Raw genomic sequence first — 23,320 nt, forward strand, 5'->3', positions numbered from 1 at the left:
TTCCTGTTATTTTTACAAAATAAAAACACTACTGTTTTGAAAAGGTTTAGATTTAGATGAGTAAGCACAATTTAATTGATAATGGTGTATTGTAAAACAAAAAAGTAGAATTTTAGGATTTATAATTTGCTTAGCGTATTGATTATTAATATTTCAAGCTATTGAAACTCTTATTCTGAAAGGTAATGAACTGTGTACAATGCACAACACAAAGCGACTTTACCTAAACTGCGTTCTTTATTAGTAACACCCCTTTGCTTATTTGAACCAATCAAAACAGGGATTTGATTTCACTTCAACGATGGACCAATCTAATACTTGCAAAGGGGCGGTGCTAATAAGAGCTGACATCATTAAAAACTAATGAGCGGAGAGATTTTGTGGAAGCTGTGCGACAAGAGTAGCCAATTGAATTGGAGTCTGGAAAGGTGGGCCTGCACATTTTTTTTCCCTCAACCAGGAAATGCAGCTTGGAAACCGGAGAAAATCCGCGGCTCAAAAAGTCAGCTGTTTCTGAAGAAAGCGATAGTCACCGCGAGCCAAAATGGCGCCTTAGCAGAGCTAGTTTCATGAGAAACATGAAGGCGGGTCTAAATCCGCATCACAGCTGATTTGGAGCCCCCCCACCCCCAAGTTGTTTTTTTGCAGAGAGCAGCTTTGCAGACAATCATAGAGGGACCTCTCGTGTTTTTTTCTTTCTTTCATGTTAATTTTTTTAACTTGTCGCGATTCGGTTGAACTTTTTGACAGTTTTTCTTTTGGACACCTTTAGCTTAATTTAAAAATGACACTTATCTTCAGAAGAACCTACTTTTATTGCATTTTTTCTCGGATATGTTTGTGTTTTTGGTGAATTCAGCCCAGATCTTGGTGAATTTTAGTGTCGTTTATTGCCTTCCCCTGCCTTCATCGCGTGTGTGAGTGGAGATGTTTTCTGCGGCGGAGGATTCGGATTTGTTTACCTCACTAAAGGAGTCATCCGGAGATGCAATCACCCCAACACTGAAGCTCAGTTTAACCACCTTATACACCGTCCTCTACTCTTTCCTCTTTGTGTTCGTTTACCTGCAGCTCTGGCTCATTTTGCGCTACGGACACAAGCGCTTCAGCTACCAGAGCGTGTTTTTGTTCCTGTGTTTGCTGTGGGCAGCTCTACGAACGACCCTCTTCTCTTTTTACTTTAAAAATGTGATGCAGGCCAACCAGCTGGAGCCTCTGGCCTACTGGCTGCTCTACTGCTGCCCTGTCTGCCTGCAGTTCTTCACCCTCTGCCTGCTCAACCTCTACTTCACACAGGTGAGCCTCTTGCTCTGTGGGTGACCTGGTTTCACAAAAACAGCTGACTGTGCACTTTGGTGCTTATTGCACACTCACTGAGCCAGATTCCACATTTTAGTGACCTCTTGTCATGGAGGTCAACATTAAAGAGCAAATCACCCTCAAATCAACATTTTTTTGCGGATAAACTACATAAATGAGTGTCTAATTGTGCTGTAGACACGTGTAGTCAATAATTTAGTGCATCTTAGTTAAAATTTAAATATTCTGTCAAAAACTGTCAGTGTTGCACCCTATTGGAAAAAAATCTGCACCATGTTTGAATTTAACCCTTTAGGCGCCGTAGTTTTTCAGTAAAATAAGATTTTTTTTATATCACTTTAAAGAGCTTGTAGCTTAAATCTGGTTAGAGAGAGAGGAATATTGTAAATTAGAAAAATCTTCAGTATGAGCCAAATTTTATGATAGGAACAAATTCACTCACATAATTTGCATGTTGTGACGTCATCAGGTGGCAGCCATATTTGATTGCATCACATTTGCAGATTTTTGTTGGGTTTTTTTATGTTTTCGTCTTAGTGTTGTTATTGTTTATGATACAAATATACATATTCCTATGTAGATAGATATATATATAATATTTATGACTATTGGTGTTTTGTTATGTTTACTGCGTATCAATCAAGAACACTGTTTTTGGTGCTTCAGCATCATGAACACATTTCACTCATCCCTTCTTTGGTTTATTTTGTTTATTATGTATATATATATATATATATAGTCCTCAATCTCAGGCTTTTCCACAAGCCCCATGCAGAATGGCAATGAACGCTTTCATTTCTGGGACAGTTACATCGTACCAGTCATTATATCTGGAGCTAGATATCAGTTCCTCCCTCTCTAAATACTGGTGAGCATATCGGTTAGTTTCAGTTGTGATGAGGGTCCAGAATTCCTCATCCCAAAAAAAACTGACGGAATATCAGTGTGTTCTGAATTTGACAGATCCCTGTCTCCACAGTATCCAACTGGCTCATCAAAATGCCTGATCCACTTGGAATACTGTTCCTCTTCTCCCACGCTAATCCAGCCATCATCATTATTATTGTCACTGAGGCTGTGCTGGGCCACCCCCCTGCTAGCAGTGATTTTTTTTCCCGCGGTGCCTCCCCCTCCTGCTGCAATTCCCGCGGTTTACACAGGCGGGGCTGAATCGATCACCAGCGGAGTTTTCACCGGCCCGATCACAGCCACCACATCCCTCCCCACGGAGGTGACGCGGGACATCGGACAAGGTAAGGGCTGGATGGGCTGCTTGTGTAACCGCGTCATCGCTGACAGACTCCCTGTTGCTGCGCGCTGAAGCCACGCTTTCCGTCTCGCTAGAAGACCGCAGATCATCCTCAGAAAGGAAATATTCTTCCTCCGAATCCGAATCTGCCAGTACTAGACGAAGAGCTTCGTCAGCACTGAACATTCCTCTCGGCATTGTTTTGTTCCTCTACCAGTCGCTCGCTCTCACTTGCTCTGACAACCTCTGCGACTGGTGGGCGGGGTTCACATTCTAAATACTCCAAAAGTTTGAATAGTAACACACCCACAAATGCTGCTTGGATTGAAGTTACAGGTGTCTGCCACCCCGAAGTTAACGTATGAACTGCATGAGGGCTCGTTTCTGCTGCGGTGGCTTATTAAATCCAACATTGCTGCTTGTCGCAATTCTGCGACTTTGGCGCTTAAAGGGTTAAATCTGCCATCACTATTATGTGTATGCTGGTACCATATGATGTCACAATGCTGCCATGACCCTTTGTGTGTGTGTATTATGTATATGCAAAGCAACTCCTCCTTGTGGCACATTTTTCAGGAAATGGGTGTGAAGTTAGACTCTGGTAGGGGGTGACTTGCTTTTTAAGTGAGAATTTGAGCAGCTGTGGATTCCCTCCTCCCTCCCCAGGGGAAAATAAAGTCTCAAGAATTCAAGTTATTTAATAATCTTTAAACAATAAATAATCTTTCAGATAATTTAACTGTTTTGTTTTTGTAGTTTTTAGCTCAAACCATCTCATCTCTAGGCTGGACTGCATGGTGGTGCAGTCAGAACTGTTGCCACGCACTAAGAATGTTCCTGGATTGAATCCCAGCTAGCCTTTCCACATGGAGTTGGCACGTTCTCGTCACGCATGCGTGGGTTTCCTTCAAGGATCCTCCAACAGGCCATGCAGTGACTCTAGAGAGTAACGAGCAGCGATGAGTGAGATATCGAGGGTAACAGTAAAACCAATATGGAACTAGGGCTGCAGCTATCGAATATCTTTGTAATCTAGTACTCTATCGAATATTTTTTTCGATTAATCGAGTACTCTAATAAATTACCCTTTTGTATTTGTAAACCATTATATCAAATAGCATGTTATAATTATGAAAGACTTCTTAAAATGAGCAAGCAATTGCCAGTTATTCTTCAAGTTTTATTCAAAATTAGTTTTCAAAACTTCAGCACTTCAACTTTACTTCACAGTAAACAAATGGCTGTGCAAAAAATAAGTACACAACCTGAGCCGATTTTCCCCTCGTGCGAGAATCTGCTAACCTGCAAGCCAGACAAAAACTAGGAGGATAACTGTTGAAGTAGCGCTGCGAGCGGCTGCGGCCCAAACAGAACCAGAACCGCTCACGGTGCATGCGCAAACCGCTCGCCGGCTGTTCCCTATTAACACACGTCCGTTTTAATTTCAACACTTTTTTCTCACACAATAACAAGGATTGTCGAGAAAGCATGTTTGCCGTGGTTTTGTCAAATTATACTGATCACAAAACATTTATTTACTTTCTTTCGTTTTCCTCTCATAAATACCCGTGTCCTCCTGCAGCAATCCCGAGGGACAACAAACATCAATAACACAATAAAAAGTCCGACGTTTTGTGTAAAAATGCTATTTTTTAGCACATTTTAAGTCCGACGTGTTGCTACCAGATGTACGGTGTGAGCTGAAACTGAGCGCTACAAACGAAAAAGTCGCACAGTGTCCGCAGAATATATAGAAATACAGGCTAAAAAGCATTATCTTGTAGAGGCTCCAAATCCGCTTGCAGAAGAGACATTTACAGGTGCTGCAGCAGCATGGAGGATGTGGTGTTGTGGTAGGCTAAATCCATTTTACAGTATTTACACTGGAGTACGTTTTCCGCCTAACGACATGAAAAATGGTCCCACATCTGGACATTTTCTGTCTTTTTCGCACTCCACCGGGGTCCACGTTGTCCGCCATGGCTTAAGAGAAAGTTAAGTTACATTCGCTACTCGCGTGTGCAGTCCTGTGGGCATGTGCGTCACTTATTTCAGTCCGGGTGAAACATGACCACGGGCGACTGCAAAGCCACAAATTAAGTAAATATGAATTAAACGAATCCTCGAGGCAGAGAATTTGACTCGAGGATTTTTTGTACTCGAATTATTCGAGGTACTCGAGGAATCGTTTCAGCCCTATATGGAACCAAAACCCGTGGGGCACCATGATAAAACTATAACACAAAGAACTATGGTGGTTCTGATGTTTAAAAGATGGTCCAACCTCAGACATTATACACGTAGACACAACGTGTACTGGCGGTGTGTGGTGGAGCTGGCATAGCAGTGGGCCGCCATCTTGAATGGGTCCACTTTTTGCCTCCATTGCATTTATTTCTACCAAAGAAGGTGTTTACCCAACTAAAAAGCATGTTTTGATATGCTTTTTCACAAAGTCAGACATATAGTATGTAGGGTTGTAACGATACTAAAATTTCAAACTCTATTCGATACTTGAAAAAAAACTCGATACTCGATTTCGATACTGTTAAAAAACACCCATTTATCGAACAAGTTTATTCAAAAAATAACATCCCTCAATTTATATTGCAAAAATTAAATGTTAAGAATTAAGTGCTTAAACCTTTCAAGTATCAGCATTTTTTTAAAACGTGCATACAAAAACTGGTGAAAGTTAACACTTTAAATCATGAATTGTCTCACTATATATACACTATTTGCAGAGTGATGTTTTGCTGCTTAAACTCTGTTTAAGGTGCATTTTTGTCATAAGATGTAATACCATATGTTTTGTTCTGTACTTTTGAACAACTCTGTTGGTCAATAAAGGGAGAAAACGAATTTGTCCACAGTAGGACAAAGGTACATCTACCGGTAATCTTGATTAAAAACAGATTGACGCACGGCAGTGACGTCATTACAAGCGCCGGTTAGATTAGCCGCGGCTAGTCTGTTCACGCCTAGAAATCCCAGACTCGCTCCAAACGAACAGGGGAATCACGTTAATGATTCCTAACAAAACCTTTCGACATGAAGATGTTTTGGTGCAGATAATGTCTTATTTCGAGGCTGCACCATGGGTGCCCGTCCACACCCGTTATATGGATATACACTGATGGCGATTCGCCGATGGATCTAAGTACCCCGGGGAATCCAAGTAGCACCAAAGTTGTCCGCGTGAGTAAACAAACGTACTGCATGCTAGAAATGAAGTCCGGGTTGCAATAAACTGGAGTTTCCTTTAAGCACGTAAGCGTGAATATACAACTACGTGTCGGACTTGGTATGCTAATTAAGTTGGGCTGTGAAGTGCCTCCCAAATTCGCTGTTTATGTTTTTGTTTATTTATTTGGCAGACAAAACTTGGATCGGAGACAACTCGCGTGGGAAATTGCAATGTAGCCATGCGGCGTCTTCTTCTTTTGTTTGTCTGGGAGGCGGAGGCTGCTTTACAGCGTCTGGCTGTCGTGCGTGTCGGTGTACTTGAAGAAGGCTGTGTATAATAGTCCATAATATCGATACCACAGGGATGAAATATCTAATTTAGATACCACTTTTAGCATTGATTTATATCTAGGTATCGATTTTTTTTGACAACACTAATAGTATGGCATGATAATTAAAATATACATACAATTCAACAACAAAAAATTCTATTATAAAATCCCAACAAGTAGGCTAGAAAAGTCAATAGTAATCCTATGTGATCTGTTTTCAATAGTGTGCCGGTTGTTGAAACCGTAGGCTGCACAAAATGACAGGCAGACCCACCCAATATAATGGCGGTGCTGTTACGCTCTCCTGCGTCCATTGGCGCATCTACGTGTTCATATCTATAGGTCCAACTAGCACTAGCAAGGTGTACACATCAGTGTCTGACCTTGAGTACTGAAGGTTTGCTCAATCTGACCTGGAGTCAGTACAAAATCTAATGTCTACCCATTACTTTCCTTGGTCTGCTGTCATTCAGGCATCCTTTCTTTTTGATCCTTAACCTTACCACTGTCCTAACGGGTGTGACCCCGTGAGGAAAGTTGACCATTGAGCAGGGTTGGTGGTTTATCCCTTGAGGTCCACGTGGCAGGGGTGAGGAGTGAGCACCACCTCGCCCCTGCCATGTGGACCTCAAGGGATAAACCATCAACCCTGCTCAATGGTCAACTTTCCTCATTGGGTCACCCATAAAGACAGTGGGAGGGTTAAACCAAAATTGCAAAAGATTTGGGTCAAATATTCTCCCATATATGGGAAACTCCTATGTCTCCAGTTAGTACAGATCCTTTTTTGCAAAAACTGAAGTAACAATAATGTCAGTACCCCATGTATTGTGAGCTAGCTTGTTTTAGAAACTGACTCATGAGTCCCATACAAGAAAAATCCTTCCACTTTTCATGCAAGAGTTTTAAAGTTCGTCTCACATTGAGAAATGATGGCTTCAGTATTTGTTTGGGTAAATGCACAATCATAATGTGTGTTAAATGTGTACATGTATAAACACATTAAACTTAGCTAAATAGGAGTGCTTTATGTAGATCAAAACAAAATAAAACATAATGAGATTAACATCTGAAAAAAATAGAGTTAAACAAATGAAAGATTATTACAAATTTGAGTTAAAATAAGAAAACAAAAGATTTATATGAAACCAGCTTTAAATAAAAGGGTCTTTAGCCATTTTTTAAGAGTGTCCAGACTGTCAACACTACATGAGGATAAAGGAAGACCGTTCCAAAGTCGGGGTGTAACACTCTGGAAGGACCGATCACCTCGACTTTTATATCTGGTTTTAGGAAATTCTAGATGGTTCTGGGTGGTGGACCCGAGGGCTCGGTTTGGAGCATAAGGCTTTAACAGTTCAGTAATGTAGGGAGGAGATTGACCATGTAGAGTATTGAAAGTTATAGTCAGGATTCAAAAATGGATTCTAAAGTGAATGTGTAACCGGTGCAGACATTAGAATAGGAGTGATGTGTGCTCTTCTGTTTGCTCCAGTTAGGAGCCTCCCTGCAGATTTCTGGACCAACTGAACGCGGTCAAGGGCTTTTTTGTTAAAACACGTGAAGAGTGTGTTACAGTAATCTAGACGAGAGGAGATAAAGGCGTGGGTAACTATTCATGTTTGACTCAAAGAAAATCCCAAGTCTTAAAAAGTCCAAAGTTGATTGCAAAGCTGTTTCAAACAAGCGTTCGTCATTTTTGTTTTTTTGCTCACTCACAGTAACATTACGTCCACTAAACTGATAGAGCGCTGTGATTGGCTAGACACAAGACTGTTCAGATGGAAGAGATGGTTTGAATTTCCTATTTCTATGTCTCCGTTTTGCTCCCGCTCTGCATCCACGCTTCTTGCGTTTTAGCTCATTTGGGATTTGTGGCTTCAGCCGAGGCACCACTTCAGCCCCTCCAATGCCAATCAGCTGCTCCCGATTGTAAATCAGCTTGTTGCCATGGTTACGCATCATAACAAATGCTCAAAAAGTGAAAAAAGCTAAAAAATAGCAGTAAAAATCCTCCAAGCTTCACAGCACCAGAAACAGAAAAGTAAAGTGTCCAAAAAATACAGTTTTTCTTGAGAAACTAGAAGAAAAAATGTCCAAGAAAAGGTAAAACTTGCATATAGTCAACAGAGCTACTCCAACATGCAGCCGCCCAGAGCAGCACAGTCATGCGAACATGACTCGTGAGATTTGCTCTTTGAGGAAGTCGTACAATTCCAGATGGAGCTGAATGTTACGAGTAAAAAAGTCGCACAGTGTCCACCCCGCTTTAACCATGAGCCCTTCTGCCTACATCTGTGATTACAGCTGGAAACAACACCACTCATTCATGAACGCATACCTCTAGCCAACGTTTCAGGGTGTCTGAAGATCATGGTTACATAGTTGATTTTGTTAAAATGTTATGAGAGTTTGACTAAGAAGCATCACAATCTTAACAAGAGGTAGCTAGCTAGCTAGCTAGGTCTGCTTGTAATTTCTGCTGATAATAACCAGAATGTGTACATAATAATGCTACATTTTCGGCTTTGTGTGTTAAGGATTCTGAACAACGACAAAATATTTGAGATTAGATTTGTTTTAACAAGGGAGTAATCCTCTTTAGACCTAGATCATGTATGATAGCTGTTAGCTTGTTAATCTAGTTAAAATCCAACTCTCTTTCTTCAGTAGGAGGCTGTACAGAGAAATTTCTATAAGCTTTACTTGAAAAACTACTACAGACATATTTACTTCTTTAAAAACCAGACCAAGCTATTTCTGCTGGTGAGTTAAAGCTAGTTAGTTCCCATGATAGAATGAAAATGGGCTTGTGAAATCCCAGACCTTCCCTGATGTTTGCTGTTCAGTAAGTAGGCTTGACTCAAGCTAACGTTCACATTTTCTTGTGCTTTGACACAAAATATGTGCCATAGAAATAAACACACAGCTGTTCAACACCTGCCCACTCTAAGCATCAAAGACCAGCTTGTGTCTCTCTCTCAGAAGCACCTACACACTCTGAGGACTTGTAGCTGGTAGCACCACCACTGCTCGGTCACTGCCTGGAAGAATGATGCACGTGTTTAGTTTACATGTGGGGTAAAGAGGAAGAGCACTCGTCTTGCTGGCTGAGCGGCCGTTTGGAAACTCATGGTGTCATGTGACTGCTCAGTAAACATTGTCATTTATCCGCTTGTCTGGTCATAAAATCCAAATTTTAACTCTGCATGACTAACTCGCTACATGTAAGGCAGCAACAGAAACTCTTTGCTTTGTTTTTACTTAACATTAATCTGCTTTATTTGTTTATTGTTTCATTTAGTCTTTTCCAAGGACGCTCTATGGGTCAGAAAGAGCATGTGATTGGCTACTTGTGGGTTTTTTTGTCTGGTCTGGTCAGGTCTGAGTAACATCAGATTCATGTTCCCTTCCACAACTCAAAGAGATGCTTTGTCTGTGGAAATTATGAGTAATTATTACTTTACTGCTCTTAGAACAGCCGCATTTTTGAGAAATTTTCTAAGCTATGCAAACTAGTGATGCACCGATATGAAATTTTTGGATCGATACCAATATCCGATATTAGGATCACTGTTATGGCCGATATCCGATATTTGCCGATACCGACATACTGACATTAATGCTTCTAAAATCAGCAGATTTTGTATAGAATGAAAATTATTAAAGCTGAATTTACATTATTATGTACACACACCACACACATTTACGGTTCTGAGATGGTTTCATTCACTGTTCACATGATTAAACAATTATAAATCACCCCCCTCACACTCTGAAACAGGCAAACAAATGGAGACGAGATGGAAAAAATATTGGTTGTTAATATCGGCCCGGTTTTATTTATCGAACCGATACCAATATGTTAAAAAAATGACTAACATCGGCCGATACAGATATTGATGCACATATATTGTCCATCCCTAATGCAAACTAATCTGATCCAACGTGAAAAACTTGATGTTAAATCATGAATTAACTGTGATTAACAACATTTTTTAAAAATCTGGGTTCAGTTCTGCCAGCCATCAGTCCTGATTACTATCAGACCTGTAGAATAAATAAATCACTTCAACAGAACCTGTCTGAAAACATAAAGTAGGCTAAAGGATCTCAAAAAGCAACACATCCTGCCCTGTTCTAAAGAACATTTAAAATGAAAACTCTTTCGACCAAAACAACAGACTCATCTCACCTTCACCAAAAACATCTTGAAGTTGTGTGCATCCCATTCCATCTGGTAGAAAACTAACACTAGGATGTCATAGAACATCATACCTAGTCAGACATGGTGGTGGACGTGTGATGGTCTGGTGCTGCTTTGCTACTTGAGGACTTAGAACATTTACTGTAACTGATGGAACCAGGAGTTCTACTCATTAGCAGAACATCCTGAATGAGAGTGTGACCAATGCCCTTTAAACAGGCCGTTTACTAAAATGATGATTACTTTAGGCTAGGACTGCACAATATTAGGAAGACCTGCAATATGTGATAACTTGCAATAAATTAAAACTTCACTCAGCGACCAAAAAACAAAAAATAACAAAGAAATTTAAACATTTTTTAAATGACAAAAAATATCATAAAAATTGGGAAATGCTAAAATTGTGATCAAGAGATATGAGGAAAGGGAAAAAGAAAATGAACAAGAAAAGGCGATCAGTGGACCCTGGAAAAAGCTGAATCAGCAGAAAGAGCAGAACAAAGCTAACTCAGGTTTTTCCTAGCCATCCAAATGAAGAGTCGTTCGCCTCAGGGGCGGGCATCTAACCTATGAGAACCCATCCGATTGGCCAAATGGGTGAAGAGCTCTATTTGATTTGTCAAAACCTTCATGCTTCCATTTGATTGACAAAATGCATTTGACCTGATCATTCATTGCGATTTATTTTTCTGTTCTTTGCGATATGCATATAGCGATGGCGATTCATTTGCGATATATTGTGCAGCCCTGCTTTAGGCAAAAGAGTAATAATTTCTCCCTATAATCACATCTGCTCTTACGTGATCCGTGTGTGCTTAGTTTCACTGCCTTCTGCTTTTTAAAGAGCAAGTCACTCCAAATCAACATTTTTTTGATGATAAACTCTATAAATGAGTGTCTGATCGTGCTGCAGACACGTGTAGTCAATAATTCGGCACTTTAGTGCATCTTAGTTAAAATTTAAACATTCTGCCTAAAATTGTCATTGTTGCACCGTCGTCAGGTAAAAACTCAGCACTGCATAATTGAATTTAAGTGCCATCGCTATTGGCTAAGAGGTACACTATGATGTTAGATGGTACATTATGATGTCACAATGTCGTGAGTGTGTGTATTTGTTAGCGGCTCCACCCTCTCGGTCTGCTTGGCAACAGCATTTGTTACATTTTTCAAACAGGAAGTGGGAGTTGCGTAAGAATCTGGTAGGGGGTGACTTGCTCTTTAAAATCAGTTTAAACTGCAGGTTGTTGCATTAATTATCATCAGTAAAACACCTGCTGGGAATCTTAAACATGCTACAGCCAAGCCGTTCCAAACTCTGACGGGATATTTACTCAGTGCAGTGTTTCCCCTAGGAATTTTTCCAGCTGTGGTGGTGTTGGCGGGGTGGGGGGGTTATGACACGTCTCATCTTTATGTTAATATTGTTTTATTTGATGCACTCCACTTTGAACTGCACCAATCCAGCAACTGCTGCATTGTAATAACTAGTATTAAAGGTGAATACACCAGTATTTGCACAATAATAATTTCTGTTTTAAACTCTCAGTGACACACTTTGCAGGGTGGATTTGGCATTTAATTTTTCTTGGCGTCTGGAAAAACATCTTCTTTTGCCCCCTTTATTTGACTTTCTGCCCCCTTTATTTTGGTCCAAGATCATTACTGGGCTGGCCCTATTAAACACGTACACCCCTGCTTAGTAGACTTAATGGAGTATTTTTAAGCCAGTATAAAAATGACTGAAACACAAATTTACATATTTGGCATTATTGACCAATATTTTTGATTTGATTTATTTGTTAAGAACATCAAGATGCATTACAGTGAACATTATAATAAGCTGGGCGGACACTGTGCGACTTTTTCACTCGTAACACAGCTTCAGCTCTAACTGTACGACTTCAGTGCAGGGTAGATCTCACGAGTCATGTGCTCACTGTACGTCTGGTAGCAACACGTCGGACCTAAAATATGCTAAAAAATAGCAGTTTTTACACAACACGTCAGACTTTTTTGTCTTGTTTTTGCCTGTTGTCCTTCTGGAGTGCAGCAGGAGGACACACAGGGATTTATGGGGGTTGGATGAGGAAAACGAAATAAAGAAAGTAAATCTGTGTTTTGTGATCAGTTTAATTTGACACGAACACGACAAACACGCTTTCTTGACAATCTTTGTGAGTAAAAAAAACGTGTAGAAACAAAAACGAACAGCGTGTGTTATTAGGGAAATAGCGGGCGAGCGGAGTTGATGCAGGATTGCGAATACGCCGTGAGCGGTTCTGATACTTTTTGGGTCGCAGCTGCTCGCTGCGCCGCTTCAACCCTCATGAGGAACGAGATAAATATTAAACACTCCAGAAGTCCGTGCGACCTCACGATTGCTGATCGGTAGCTGGTCACGTGGTGTTAATCGCCTCTCGTAACCCCCGGTACACTACACGACGCTCAGCGCAAAACTCGCCCCGATCTTGTGGATTGTCGCACGAGTGGAAAATCGGCTCAAAAAAGTGAAAAAGTCTCACAGTGTCCGCCCGACTTTACTGTCTGTGTGTATGCGTTGATGCCTGGGCCGAGCTGACTGAGCTCCCGGCTGCAGTTTTGCGTGTAGGGAGGGGCGGGCGCTCTATCTGACTGGCCAATCACAGAGCGTGAAGACAGTCAGTTACCCAATGAGAATTTCATTCAGCACGATTACAGATATTTCCGAGTTTTACACTAGTTTCTTGCTCGTATTCGTCAAAAATGCTTTATCCGTACGCTCATAGCTGTAACCACCCTGCCCTGCCTCCTCCTCCTTGCTACCTGCCGGCTGTGATCACAAGCAACAACACAGTAGTTCCTGCTGCTTCTTTGGGAAACGGCGCAAAAAAAAAAAAAAAAAAAAAAAAAACATCAATAAAACGGGATGTTGTAGGCGTGGCGGTGGGATTTCAGCCGTGGCGGCCCGCCACAGCAACGCCTATGTAAGGGAAACCCTGCAGTGATTGTGGCTTTATTGATGAGCAGCACTAGGTTAAGGTTAAGTCATGTATGTGTGGAAATGGCTGTTTTCGGATGAGTCAGGCACAAGTCCAGTGATTTACTTCCCTTTGTTTCCACTGTTTACTACAAAGAAAACACAATCATGTGCAAAAATGTGTTGGTAAAAATCTTTTGCTCATAAACTAGACAGCCTTGTGTTGCTGTGTTGGCAGGTTGCTTCATCACTTGGTTACAAATTACCTTGTTCTGGTATCCTTTCAGGAGGCTGGCTGGTCATGTGTGTGTAGTTGCTGGTTTGAACTGAATGTCGACAGGGTTGAGCACTTTTTGTGGTAACTATACACCCAATTTATCAGGTGCACCTTACTAATATCCAGATTCCCTTCAAAAGTGCCCCAATTTTATTAAAGGTGTGGTTCACTGAAAAACATATTTTAATTATTTCTGATTATAATTGGTCAATCTGACTTTTTCATGCAGGCTGAACATGAAAATAGTATTGTACACCTATATCCTGCATTAGCTTCTGTTAGAAAATAGATGGTGAAACTCTAGGATTTGAAACGCCTGACAGATCTACATCACACTGTCACTTAAAGGCATATTTTGCAACATTTTCATATTTTAAATTATTTTCTTGAGCCACTACGTGCTAAAATGACCCTTTACAGGGTTAATCAAATGTCACCCAAACCTTATCATCTCCTGTGACCAGAGTATTCCACTTGCAACTTCAGAGTTGCTGGTCTAGTATTTTGGTAAATGAAGCTCAATCAATCAATCAAAGCTTTATTTATAAAGCGCCTTCCGCAACCCTATCGGGAAGCCCAAGGCGCTGAACATGGTACAAGAGAAAGTTAAATATGGTGAATATATCGAAAAAAAGGTAAAACGCAAGGTTCCATTGCATAAGGAGGACGAGCAGCTCGCTGCATGCACCCGCGCGAGCGCCATCTCAACTCCCAACTCCAACAAGAGTAACTGTTTGTTTTTTAAGCTGGCATACTTGGCGCTGCAGTCTGGTTCTAGCACGTTTCCTGCATGTTTTAGATCATGAACACAGCTGATTTGTTTAATTTTGTGATGAATCACTCTTGTAGACACTAAGGAAGGCTGGGGAGACATTTCAGCTGTTAGATTAAGGTGGTATAAAAACCAACTCTCCGCAAGGATATAGGCTTTGCTTTCAGTTCTACAAACTGACACTAGGGGGTGCTAAAAGCAAGCCAAAACTGCCTTGTCTCCCTTTAACATTCATGGACTCACCCAACTTCACTCGTGACAGGGAAGGTCGTTGTTGGTTTAGCGTCCAGGAATCCTCAGAGAACATCTCAGGTAGTAGAAGCTAACCGTTAGCATTAGCAGCTCCACCACACATTAGAACTCTTTCAGGCTTGTGTTATTTATAGAGATAAAACATCAGCGTTGCAGAGCAAACAGAGTCAGTGGTAGAGTCGTGTTGCTGTTAGCCAATCAGAGAAGAGATGTTTAAATATCAGGAAATAAGACTGCAAATCCTGCCGTGTTCAGCTCAACACTGATGTGGCTCACTTCTAGTTCCTGAAACAGGCACACCAAAGCTTTTTTGCCCCAGAGAATGACCTATAAGGCATTCTGCTAGAGGCCGCTGCTAATGTATTGATTAAACGGGTGATTCACATCTTTAAATTTTCATATTTGGTGTTCTTTGGAACTACATAGTGTGACTTCATCACCATTGTCTGTCATTTTTTAAAAACTGTCCAGGTAAAGGGCAAATGCGGTTTAGATTAGAAACAAACTCACTTCAAAAAAATGAAAAAGTTACTCAAATCTGTCGTATTTGACGCATGTCCTTCTAAAGAGCTCTACCTTCTAATCAGGATTGGTACGTTCCTCAAAAACCTGCTGTACTTTGTCTACAGTCACTGGCTGTACTGAATCATATGTCTTTTGCCCCCTGGTGGAGAACCAAAATACTGTTTGTGGCACATTTATATTAATTTTTCCGTATTTGAATACTTAAACAATAATTCTTTACCTTCTTTGTCATGTTTTTCTTGTGCTTCATCTTTGTCTTATTATTATAAAATAAACATTTCAGCTAAACAAAATATGCATTTTTGATTCATGTTTCACTTGTCAGCCTTGAATGATTAATTAATTATTACAAGAACAATTGCTTCAGACTATGTTTCTGACCAAAGATGTTGATTCTTGGTGTTGGTCATCTTGCTTTCCTTGTTTGAAGACACACTTCCAGGGGCGTGTCCAGGGAGTGGCCTGGGGTAGCACATGCCACCCTTAGAATCTGATTGGCCACCCCAGGTGCCACCCTACTAAGTTCCAGTTTAAATTGACTTTACATTGTCAATTCAATTCAATTCAAAAATACTTTATTAATTCCAGAGGGAAATTGATTTATTAATCCCAGAGGGAAATTGATTAAGTCGACAAAAGGCTTGAGTTGTAAACTCCAAAAATAGTGTGTGGTAGCATGCACCTTTAACATTGTCTTCTAGCCCAGGCATACAGAACATTTCTATAGTGTTAATATTATTTATTATTTTTTCATATTCACATAAATAGTATTTAGAGTCCCACTCAACTCCAGTTGGTGGCAATAATGCAACAAGAAGTGACTTGCTAACCACCACAAAACTAGAAGATGAATAGAAAAAAATGGTGATTGTGCAATGTGAAACTCCAAAATTCACTAGAAAGTAAATAACTAAATAAACTATTTGTGTAAATAAATAAATAAATAAGCATAACCATTGGTGCCACCCATGCATAAACAAGTGCCCCACATGGGCCACCCCATTTTAAAAGTCCTGGACACGGCTCTGGACACTTCAGCTTTATGTTTGCTAACTCCACTGACTCACAGGAATCTCCCTGAGCTACGTGAAGTTCACACTCTGTTTCTACTAACCGTCCTTCACTTCCCAAGTTTCTTTGCCTCGACGTGTGAAAGTAATTTGCAGCTTTTTTGTACGATAAAACAAAATAAGTGCACTTTTTAAAGCTTCTTATTTCTCTTTTTTCAGGTGATGTTCAAAGCTAAAGCCAAGTATTCACCAGAGCTCACCAGATATAAGTGAGTCCTTTGCTGAGTCATGATCTACAGATTCAGTGTTTGGTTTGATGTGACTTAGGTCCATTTCTTATGTTCTGTCTCCCTGCAGGGTTCCTCTTCGTCTGTTCTTCCTGTGTGTCAGCGTATTTTTCCTGGTGGTGAATTTAACTTGTGCAGTGCCAGTCCAAGGAGCACTGGAGGACTCTAAACCACCAAGGTGAGCAGACATTCATGATTACGTATTTTTCTTTATCTATCTGAATATGTTGTTACAAGTTTTGCTCTTTCTCTGTGCAGCGATAGCAGGGTCAGACACGCAGTGTTGGCCCGGGTTCTGATCAACGACAGTCTGTTTGTGCTGTGTGCCATATCTCTGGCCGTGTGCATCTTCAAGACCGCCAAGATGTCGTCAGCCAATGTTTACCTCGAGTCCAAGGTAGAAGAAAGGATGTGGTTAGATGTTTAGAGCTGTTTTTATGACACAGCATAGGCTCTTGCCAAACAAAATAGATTTTTTGTGAAAAGATTTTTAACATCTGGAGAAACTGATGAGTTCTGACTGGAACATTGTCTACAAAGGTTTTTATGTTTGTAGCAATAAAATTAGCGCTCACTTTTCTCCGCATTCAGATTTTCATGCCTTCACCTTTCAGACATCTTGTCTCTTAAAATATATTGGTCACTGGATCTTGTCTACGTCTGTCCATACATGAGGCATCTATCTGTTGGCGGGTGTCTGTTACCAGACCCTAACCCGTGTCTTTGGGGTTTTCTTATTGTTAGGTGATCAAACCTGTATAGGGAGCCTAATAAGCTTGGTTTATGCTTGACGCATTCACTTTCCGCTTGGTGATGCGGCTCGCGGATGGAACGCGCTTCACAAACTGCAGCGTTTATGGTTCATGCGGCTTGTCTCTGCGGTGAGCCAATATTCTCCCAAACTGTAGGGGGCAGCATGGAGCTCTACGGCATGCTTCCAACACTACACCATAGTAGAAGTAGAAATTACTGTTGTTTACAACATGGCATTCCAGCATTTTTTAACAGCTTCCTCATCTTTTCCGACAGTGCGAGCTATTTTTCTCCAAGAATTATTAACAACATGTTGATCACGGTGATCTTTGAGAGCTGAATCATACAAATGTCTGTATTTACGGACCTCTGCCATACTAGTTCTTGCCAGTCCGCCATGTTTTTCCGCGTCCGACCGTCCGCGTGATTAGAAAATTTTGATATGCTACTTTTAACATTTCTTTGTGTGATTTTGATGCTGCAATATTTTGGGGAACTAAATAAATAATTACTTTTCCCGTGTAACACGTGACCATGAGTAGTCAATGCAAAACTTGCCTCCATTGTTTAGTAATTAGATGATCTTAATCAACCAATTATTTGGCAGCAGATGTCAGTAGGTGGTTGATGAATTCAAAAACCTAATTTCTGTTCTATATAGTGATAGTTGCAGGTCCGTTTGCCAGTTCTTGAGCTTGTTGTGTCATGTTCTGAATCTTCCTCCAGGGAACATCAGTGTGCCAAGCGACCGCTGTAGGAGCCGTGGTGATTCTTCTCTACACTTCCAGAGCCTGTTACAACCTAGTGGTGGTGGCCCTTTCACCTCAGGACAGACCCAGTCCCTTTAATTATGGCTGGTACAGCGTCTCTGATCAGGTGAATTACTAAATATAGATGGATCTATAACAACCAGAGAAGATGGAGGTTGTATACAAGCGATCTTAGTAGATTTGGCAGTACTATGCTTAAGGGTTAAGGGCTTTGTTTGGCTATAAATAACCATATGTCTGCCTTTGTGTATCCTGACTTACATCAGACAAGGCTCAGACTATCAGACAGACAGCATATTTTACCAGATTTTATTGTGTTTGCAGGTCTTTATTGAATATTATAAACAATACAACACTTAATACGAGCACCATTCAGTGTGTCAGAAGAATAATGAATATATTCTAGTTGCATGACGAGATCAGTAACAACCATTTTGTAGTATTTGTAAAGTCAACATGTTACCAACAAAGACTGTAAAAACATGTCTTGATTCCCTAAAAAAATCTATCATCTGTTGGCCAGCAGGAGGAGATAGTTATGAGTGTGTAAAGTGGTCAACAATCATTCCTAATTGATCTTTTTCTGATGACCTTATGATCTCACTTGCTGTGTTATAGATGTTTTATGGCTTTTAGGGTTGTTAAAACACACAGCTGATGTATCTCTGCATTGCCTTGATTATTTTTTGTGACCTGGTTTCACATCCAATTTGTTAAAAATAATCCCAATGTGCATTCAGTTCTCTATTTCATTAATGGCATAAAGCAAAGAATTATATTTACCAGATACTACAGTTAGGCTTGCCTTAAGAGATTTGTCTGTATACGTTTCGATAACGACAAAGTTCGCTGCCTTAATTTTTAAGTTTGTCGATATGACAAAAGAATTAAAGTGGTTGGACATTATCCAGAGAAAAAGGTAGCCCTTCCTTAAGTCCTGTGTCCTGCTATCACTGGAGCATCCTGAGAACATTCATATGTCCAAATATCTTTCAGCCAGGCGACTGGAAAGTTTAGCCTTGGAAAACAGCCAAATGGTACCTAAACATCATCCCAGAGGATCTCCCCCAACCATCCAAGACCATTTGTTGATGAGCAATGCCATTTTCAATATGAAGGAGCACTGTGCCATAAGCCCAAAGTATTATCTAAGTGGTTGAAGAGCAGAAAACAACCCCAGACCTTAATCTACATAAAAATCATCAAGAAGAAGGTGGACCAACAAACATAAACATCTACAAATTTTAACAAGCTCGGAAAAATATATTATGCAAGAATGAGCTGCCGTCCGTCGGGCTCTGGTCCAGATGTTGATTAACAGAATTTCAGAGCAAATTGCAGAGGTCTTGAAAAAGACCAACACCAGCTACGTTTACACTCGCCAAATTTCCCTTATCCGATTCAAATTTTGGTTGGTCGGAAATTCCAAATCCTACGTTTTTTTCCCACCTTTTGTGGCCCACCTCTGTTTACCTCCCGCCATGTTTTTGACTTGTCCTGAGCGTCTGCAAAGGTGGAAATATGTCACTCTTAAAATACACACATGCGCAGTGGGCATTATTTTACTCCAACAATCCGAATGGGTGTACATGGACGTCTATCATAATGATGATCGGAGAAAACCACCTCTCTCAATCGGAATGGAATTTCATTCCGATCAAGCCGAATCGAATCAGAATTTTCGATTGACATGTTTACATGAAGAATTTTTGATCTGATAGGGCATTCATTCTGTTTACTTAAACGTAGCTACTGAAAACGTGTCTCTTTCCCTGCACTTTGTAATGGTTGTAATTATACTTCAGTATACCCTAGAAACATCTGCCAAAAGATCAAAATGCATCAAAAAATTATGTGGAAAAACTCGGTCATTCTAAAAACATTTGTATGTAAACAGGCTGACGTACACGAGTTCAGCGGCGAGGCCTACATCGTTTTTGGGATTGTTCTGTTCTTCTGGGAGCTGCTGCCCACCAGCTTAGTGGTTATTTTCTTCAGAGTCCAACGACCCCACCAAAACCTGGTAACCCAACGTGCTAAAAGCTCAGATGTGTTGTGGACTTGCTTGACTTTTGGAATTTTTGACAGTGTATGAACATCTCTGTATCTTTCAGACTGCAGGGGGCATGATCAACAGTCACAGTTTCAGCTCTAGGGCTTATTTCTTTGACAACCCTCGGCGGTACGACAGCGACGACGATCTATCCCGAAGCATCAATAGTAGATCTGACCGAGCAAGGTTGGTTTCATGTTTTATCTGAAGAAAAAAACTATTAATTTTCTTATCCAGCACTTTTTTGTCTTGTATGGTTTTCAGTCTCTTGTCCACCACACCCCAGCAATCTCCATCTAGTTGGTATGGCTCTATACAACGCAACGGGTCTTTAGTGGCTGGGGTGGCGTCTGCCCAGCAGCCTCCACCTTCCACAGCCCCACTTCTTTTTGCTCACGGGAACATCCAGAACCACCATCATCACCACCACAACTACTACTCAACCCCGCAGAACAACTACCAACATCATCACAGTAACCACTATTCCACACCACAGAATTTCTACTGCGGGTCATAGACGTATTTCTGCACCCCGCAAAATTAAGAGTGGTCAGTGGTAAAACTTTAGTAAAGATAACTTCTAATGAATCTTTTGTTTTAGCATCAAAACTTTTAAATGATCTTAGATAATGTCTCCCAACACAAATGGAACACCAACTTTTCAAAGAGATAGCGGAATAGTCAACTCAAAAGTTGGAGTACCAAGGCTTTTTGAGGATGTCAACATCTTTGAGTGGCTTTTAACAACCACAGTGGCTGTGAAGCCTGATAAGACACTTTTTTTCTGATGGACGCTTAAGTCAGATCACCATATAAGTGATTGGAATCAAAAGTGACCAGATAACCATCATTCCAATTTTAAATGTCAAGGATCTGCTCAAACAGGTAGCAGTTATCAACTTACCTTGGCTAAACGTGAAACCGTCAGTCCATATTTCAGGATTTTGTCATATTCTTGTTTGTGTGACTGGCTTTAGTTTAAACATTTGACAAAAGTCATTTTAACAGACACTGAAGGGTTATGTAGGCTAGCTAAAGCATGCTGGCTAATTAGCCAAAACTTTATGCCATATCATCTACATCTGTAGTTTCGGAAGACAGGAATTAGCTAGTGCTAATTTGCCAATGGCTACTAAAACAGGGAGTTCATTTAGCAGCAACGGCTAGCAGTTAGCATAACAAAAATTATCTTTAAATAAACAAAACTCAAAACCTCAGTAAAATGATAAAGAAAATGATCACAGACTAGCTAACATTGTTTAGTTGACGTTATTATTAATCTGGGGTGTCAAAAGTTTGAAATTCAGTTAGTGAACTGCCTGCTAACTCAGTTTTTACATGACTAACGGGTTCAGTTTCACAAATATAACCCTAAAGTTATTTAAAGTTCACTGTTCCGAACAATTTCTATGCTGAGTGAACTGTTAGCAGCCCAGAAAATAATTTAAAGTTTTCATCGATACTACTGAGACGGAACAGAAGTATATGATGGATTTAATATCGCCATAAATAAGTCTGGGATTTTTTTCTGTGTGAATTATTTAGTGAAAACACAATGCTGGTATCAAAAATCATGAACCTTTTGAATGTTTGGTTTGAAATATGCAGTTTGTTACTTTTGGGGGGAAAATGCAAGTCTAAAATTAATCTGCGAGCTGTTTAATTCCACATTGAGAAGGTGTATCTGTGACCAAAAACGTCATATAATCAGATTTTTTGTGAGCTACGAGGCAGAAATTTGCACTTAAATGAAGTTTAACTTCAGAGAAAAAAGGCTTTGGGGCTTGAATGTAGATTTTTCTTCTCATGCTTTGTATTTTCTCCAGTAATTATCTGTAATCTGTGCTGTTTTAACCAGTGAGAATGGAAATATCAATGTGCCATCACATTTTGTCATGCCTACTAGTTGCATTCCTTAAAAGAAAATAGTTTTGCACAGGAAATTGATCAGATGATCTATGTTCGTAATCGTTTCTCCATGCCAATCAGTTTCTAGTGTGTGTGTGTGTGTGTGTGTGTGTGTGTGTGTGTGTGTGTGTGTGTGTGTGTGTGTGTGTGTGTGGGTGGGTGTGTGTGCTTGGAGTTTAGTGTGCTTTTTTAACATCTGTTTTATTTACATATATTTTTGTTAACAGATTTAATATTTTTGCCCACATTTCAGTCATTATTTCACAACTTTTGTACAAAACTTTTGTGACAACTGAAGCTTTTTAGCAATACTCTTTGATGAGCTTACTTTTTGTTCATAACCCAATTCTCTACCTGAATTCAGTGCATCTGTGACAAACACTGTTGTGATTCACTTAGCTCCGCTTGTAAATGACCATGACAGCAACATAGAAACTAAAAGCCACTATTGCGGATAGTTTCCTGGTACAATTTGTTCTAAAATAATTAATTTAAGCTGCTGTTTGGATTTAAAATCTTTATCTTTGGAAGTTTGTCTGGAAATTATATGAATAATTAACTTTTTATATGTTTCAGGTTGTCCTTTGAACAGCCTCAGTTTGGAGAAACCGTTTAGTGCTAACGGGATTGATAGTCTAAGAGATCATTTAAACAGGAACAAGCCCAAATTGGATGGATATTATCCTAGAATGACGCAGATTATAAAAAGTGCAAAAAAATAAAATCTCAAAAAGCTTGCATGATTATTAGCAAGCCCAAATGTTGATTGCACCAGCTAGCTTAGCATCTTCAGCGCAGCCTAATATTTTTACCAAAATAACTATAAACAATAATTAACCGTAATATCAGCGTTTACAAAAATTGATATAAAACATTTTTGTCGTTTTAATAAGCTAGCAGACTACCCGTTAGCATGTCAATCAGATCAAAACTAAAATGTTTCTCCGAACTGAGGTAGTTCAAACGGCGACCTACAACCGTTGAGATTATTTGTTGAAAACGTTTCCCGCTGGGTTTTACTGAACATTTTCAAATCCAGTTCAGGAAGTTAGATTTTCAACATCGTTGGGTCCAGCTCTTCGGCAGCCGTGCAGAATGCATGTTTCTGCATCAGAAATGTGTTTTTTTTTCCAAGAATGATTTTATTTGTGTGAAACTGTTATTTGATCTGTCTGCCACAAACATACAGTTCTAGATCTTCTATGAGTGGTTTTATAGTGTCGTTGGTTTTATCTGTGGCCATAATGAATGTAATCCATGCAATAGATCACTGATGATGTTTGCAAGAAAAGCACTACCATGTTTAAATAAAGGCCTACTGCACTGTTGTCCAATCATGAGTGTTCTGAAGTATTAATATGTGAAAGTTAGACTGTTTACTATTTTTACTGGAATAAGGATATCCACCTCGACAAATGTGAGAAGCGAATCAGATTTCGGCACAATGTCCTGACTGTGCT

General features: G+C 40.1%; 1 protein-coding gene across 2 annotated transcripts; it reads left to right on the forward strand.

The window, feature by feature from the left end:
* Positions 1–703: 703 nt before the first annotated feature.
* gpr137c (G protein-coupled receptor 137c) lies at positions 704–20,691 on the forward strand. 2 transcript variants are annotated; one of them, XM_054743177.2, is made up of 8 exons: positions 704–1,296; positions 16,309–16,358; positions 16,447–16,554; positions 16,635–16,773; positions 17,856–18,005; positions 19,797–19,922; positions 20,014–20,138; positions 20,190–20,691. In XM_054743177.2, the coding sequence occupies exons 1-8, from the start codon at positions 928–930 to the stop codon at positions 20,467–20,469; spliced, it is 1,347 nt and encodes a 448-aa protein (XP_054599152.2). In that variant the 5' UTR covers positions 704–927; the 3' UTR covers positions 20,470–20,691. The 2 variants fall into 2 exon arrangements, with proteins under 2 accessions (XP_054599152.2, XP_015807980.3); XM_015952494.3 differs by having other exon boundaries at positions 20,217–20,691.
* The last annotated feature ends 2,629 nt before the right edge of the window (positions 20,692–23,320 follow it).

Source organism: Nothobranchius furzeri, chromosome 14 (genome assembly GCF_043380555.1).
Source record: "Nothobranchius furzeri strain GRZ-AD chromosome 14, NfurGRZ-RIMD1, whole genome shotgun sequence".
Classification (NCBI taxonomy): Eukaryota; Metazoa; Chordata; class Actinopteri; order Cyprinodontiformes; family Nothobranchiidae; genus Nothobranchius; species Nothobranchius furzeri.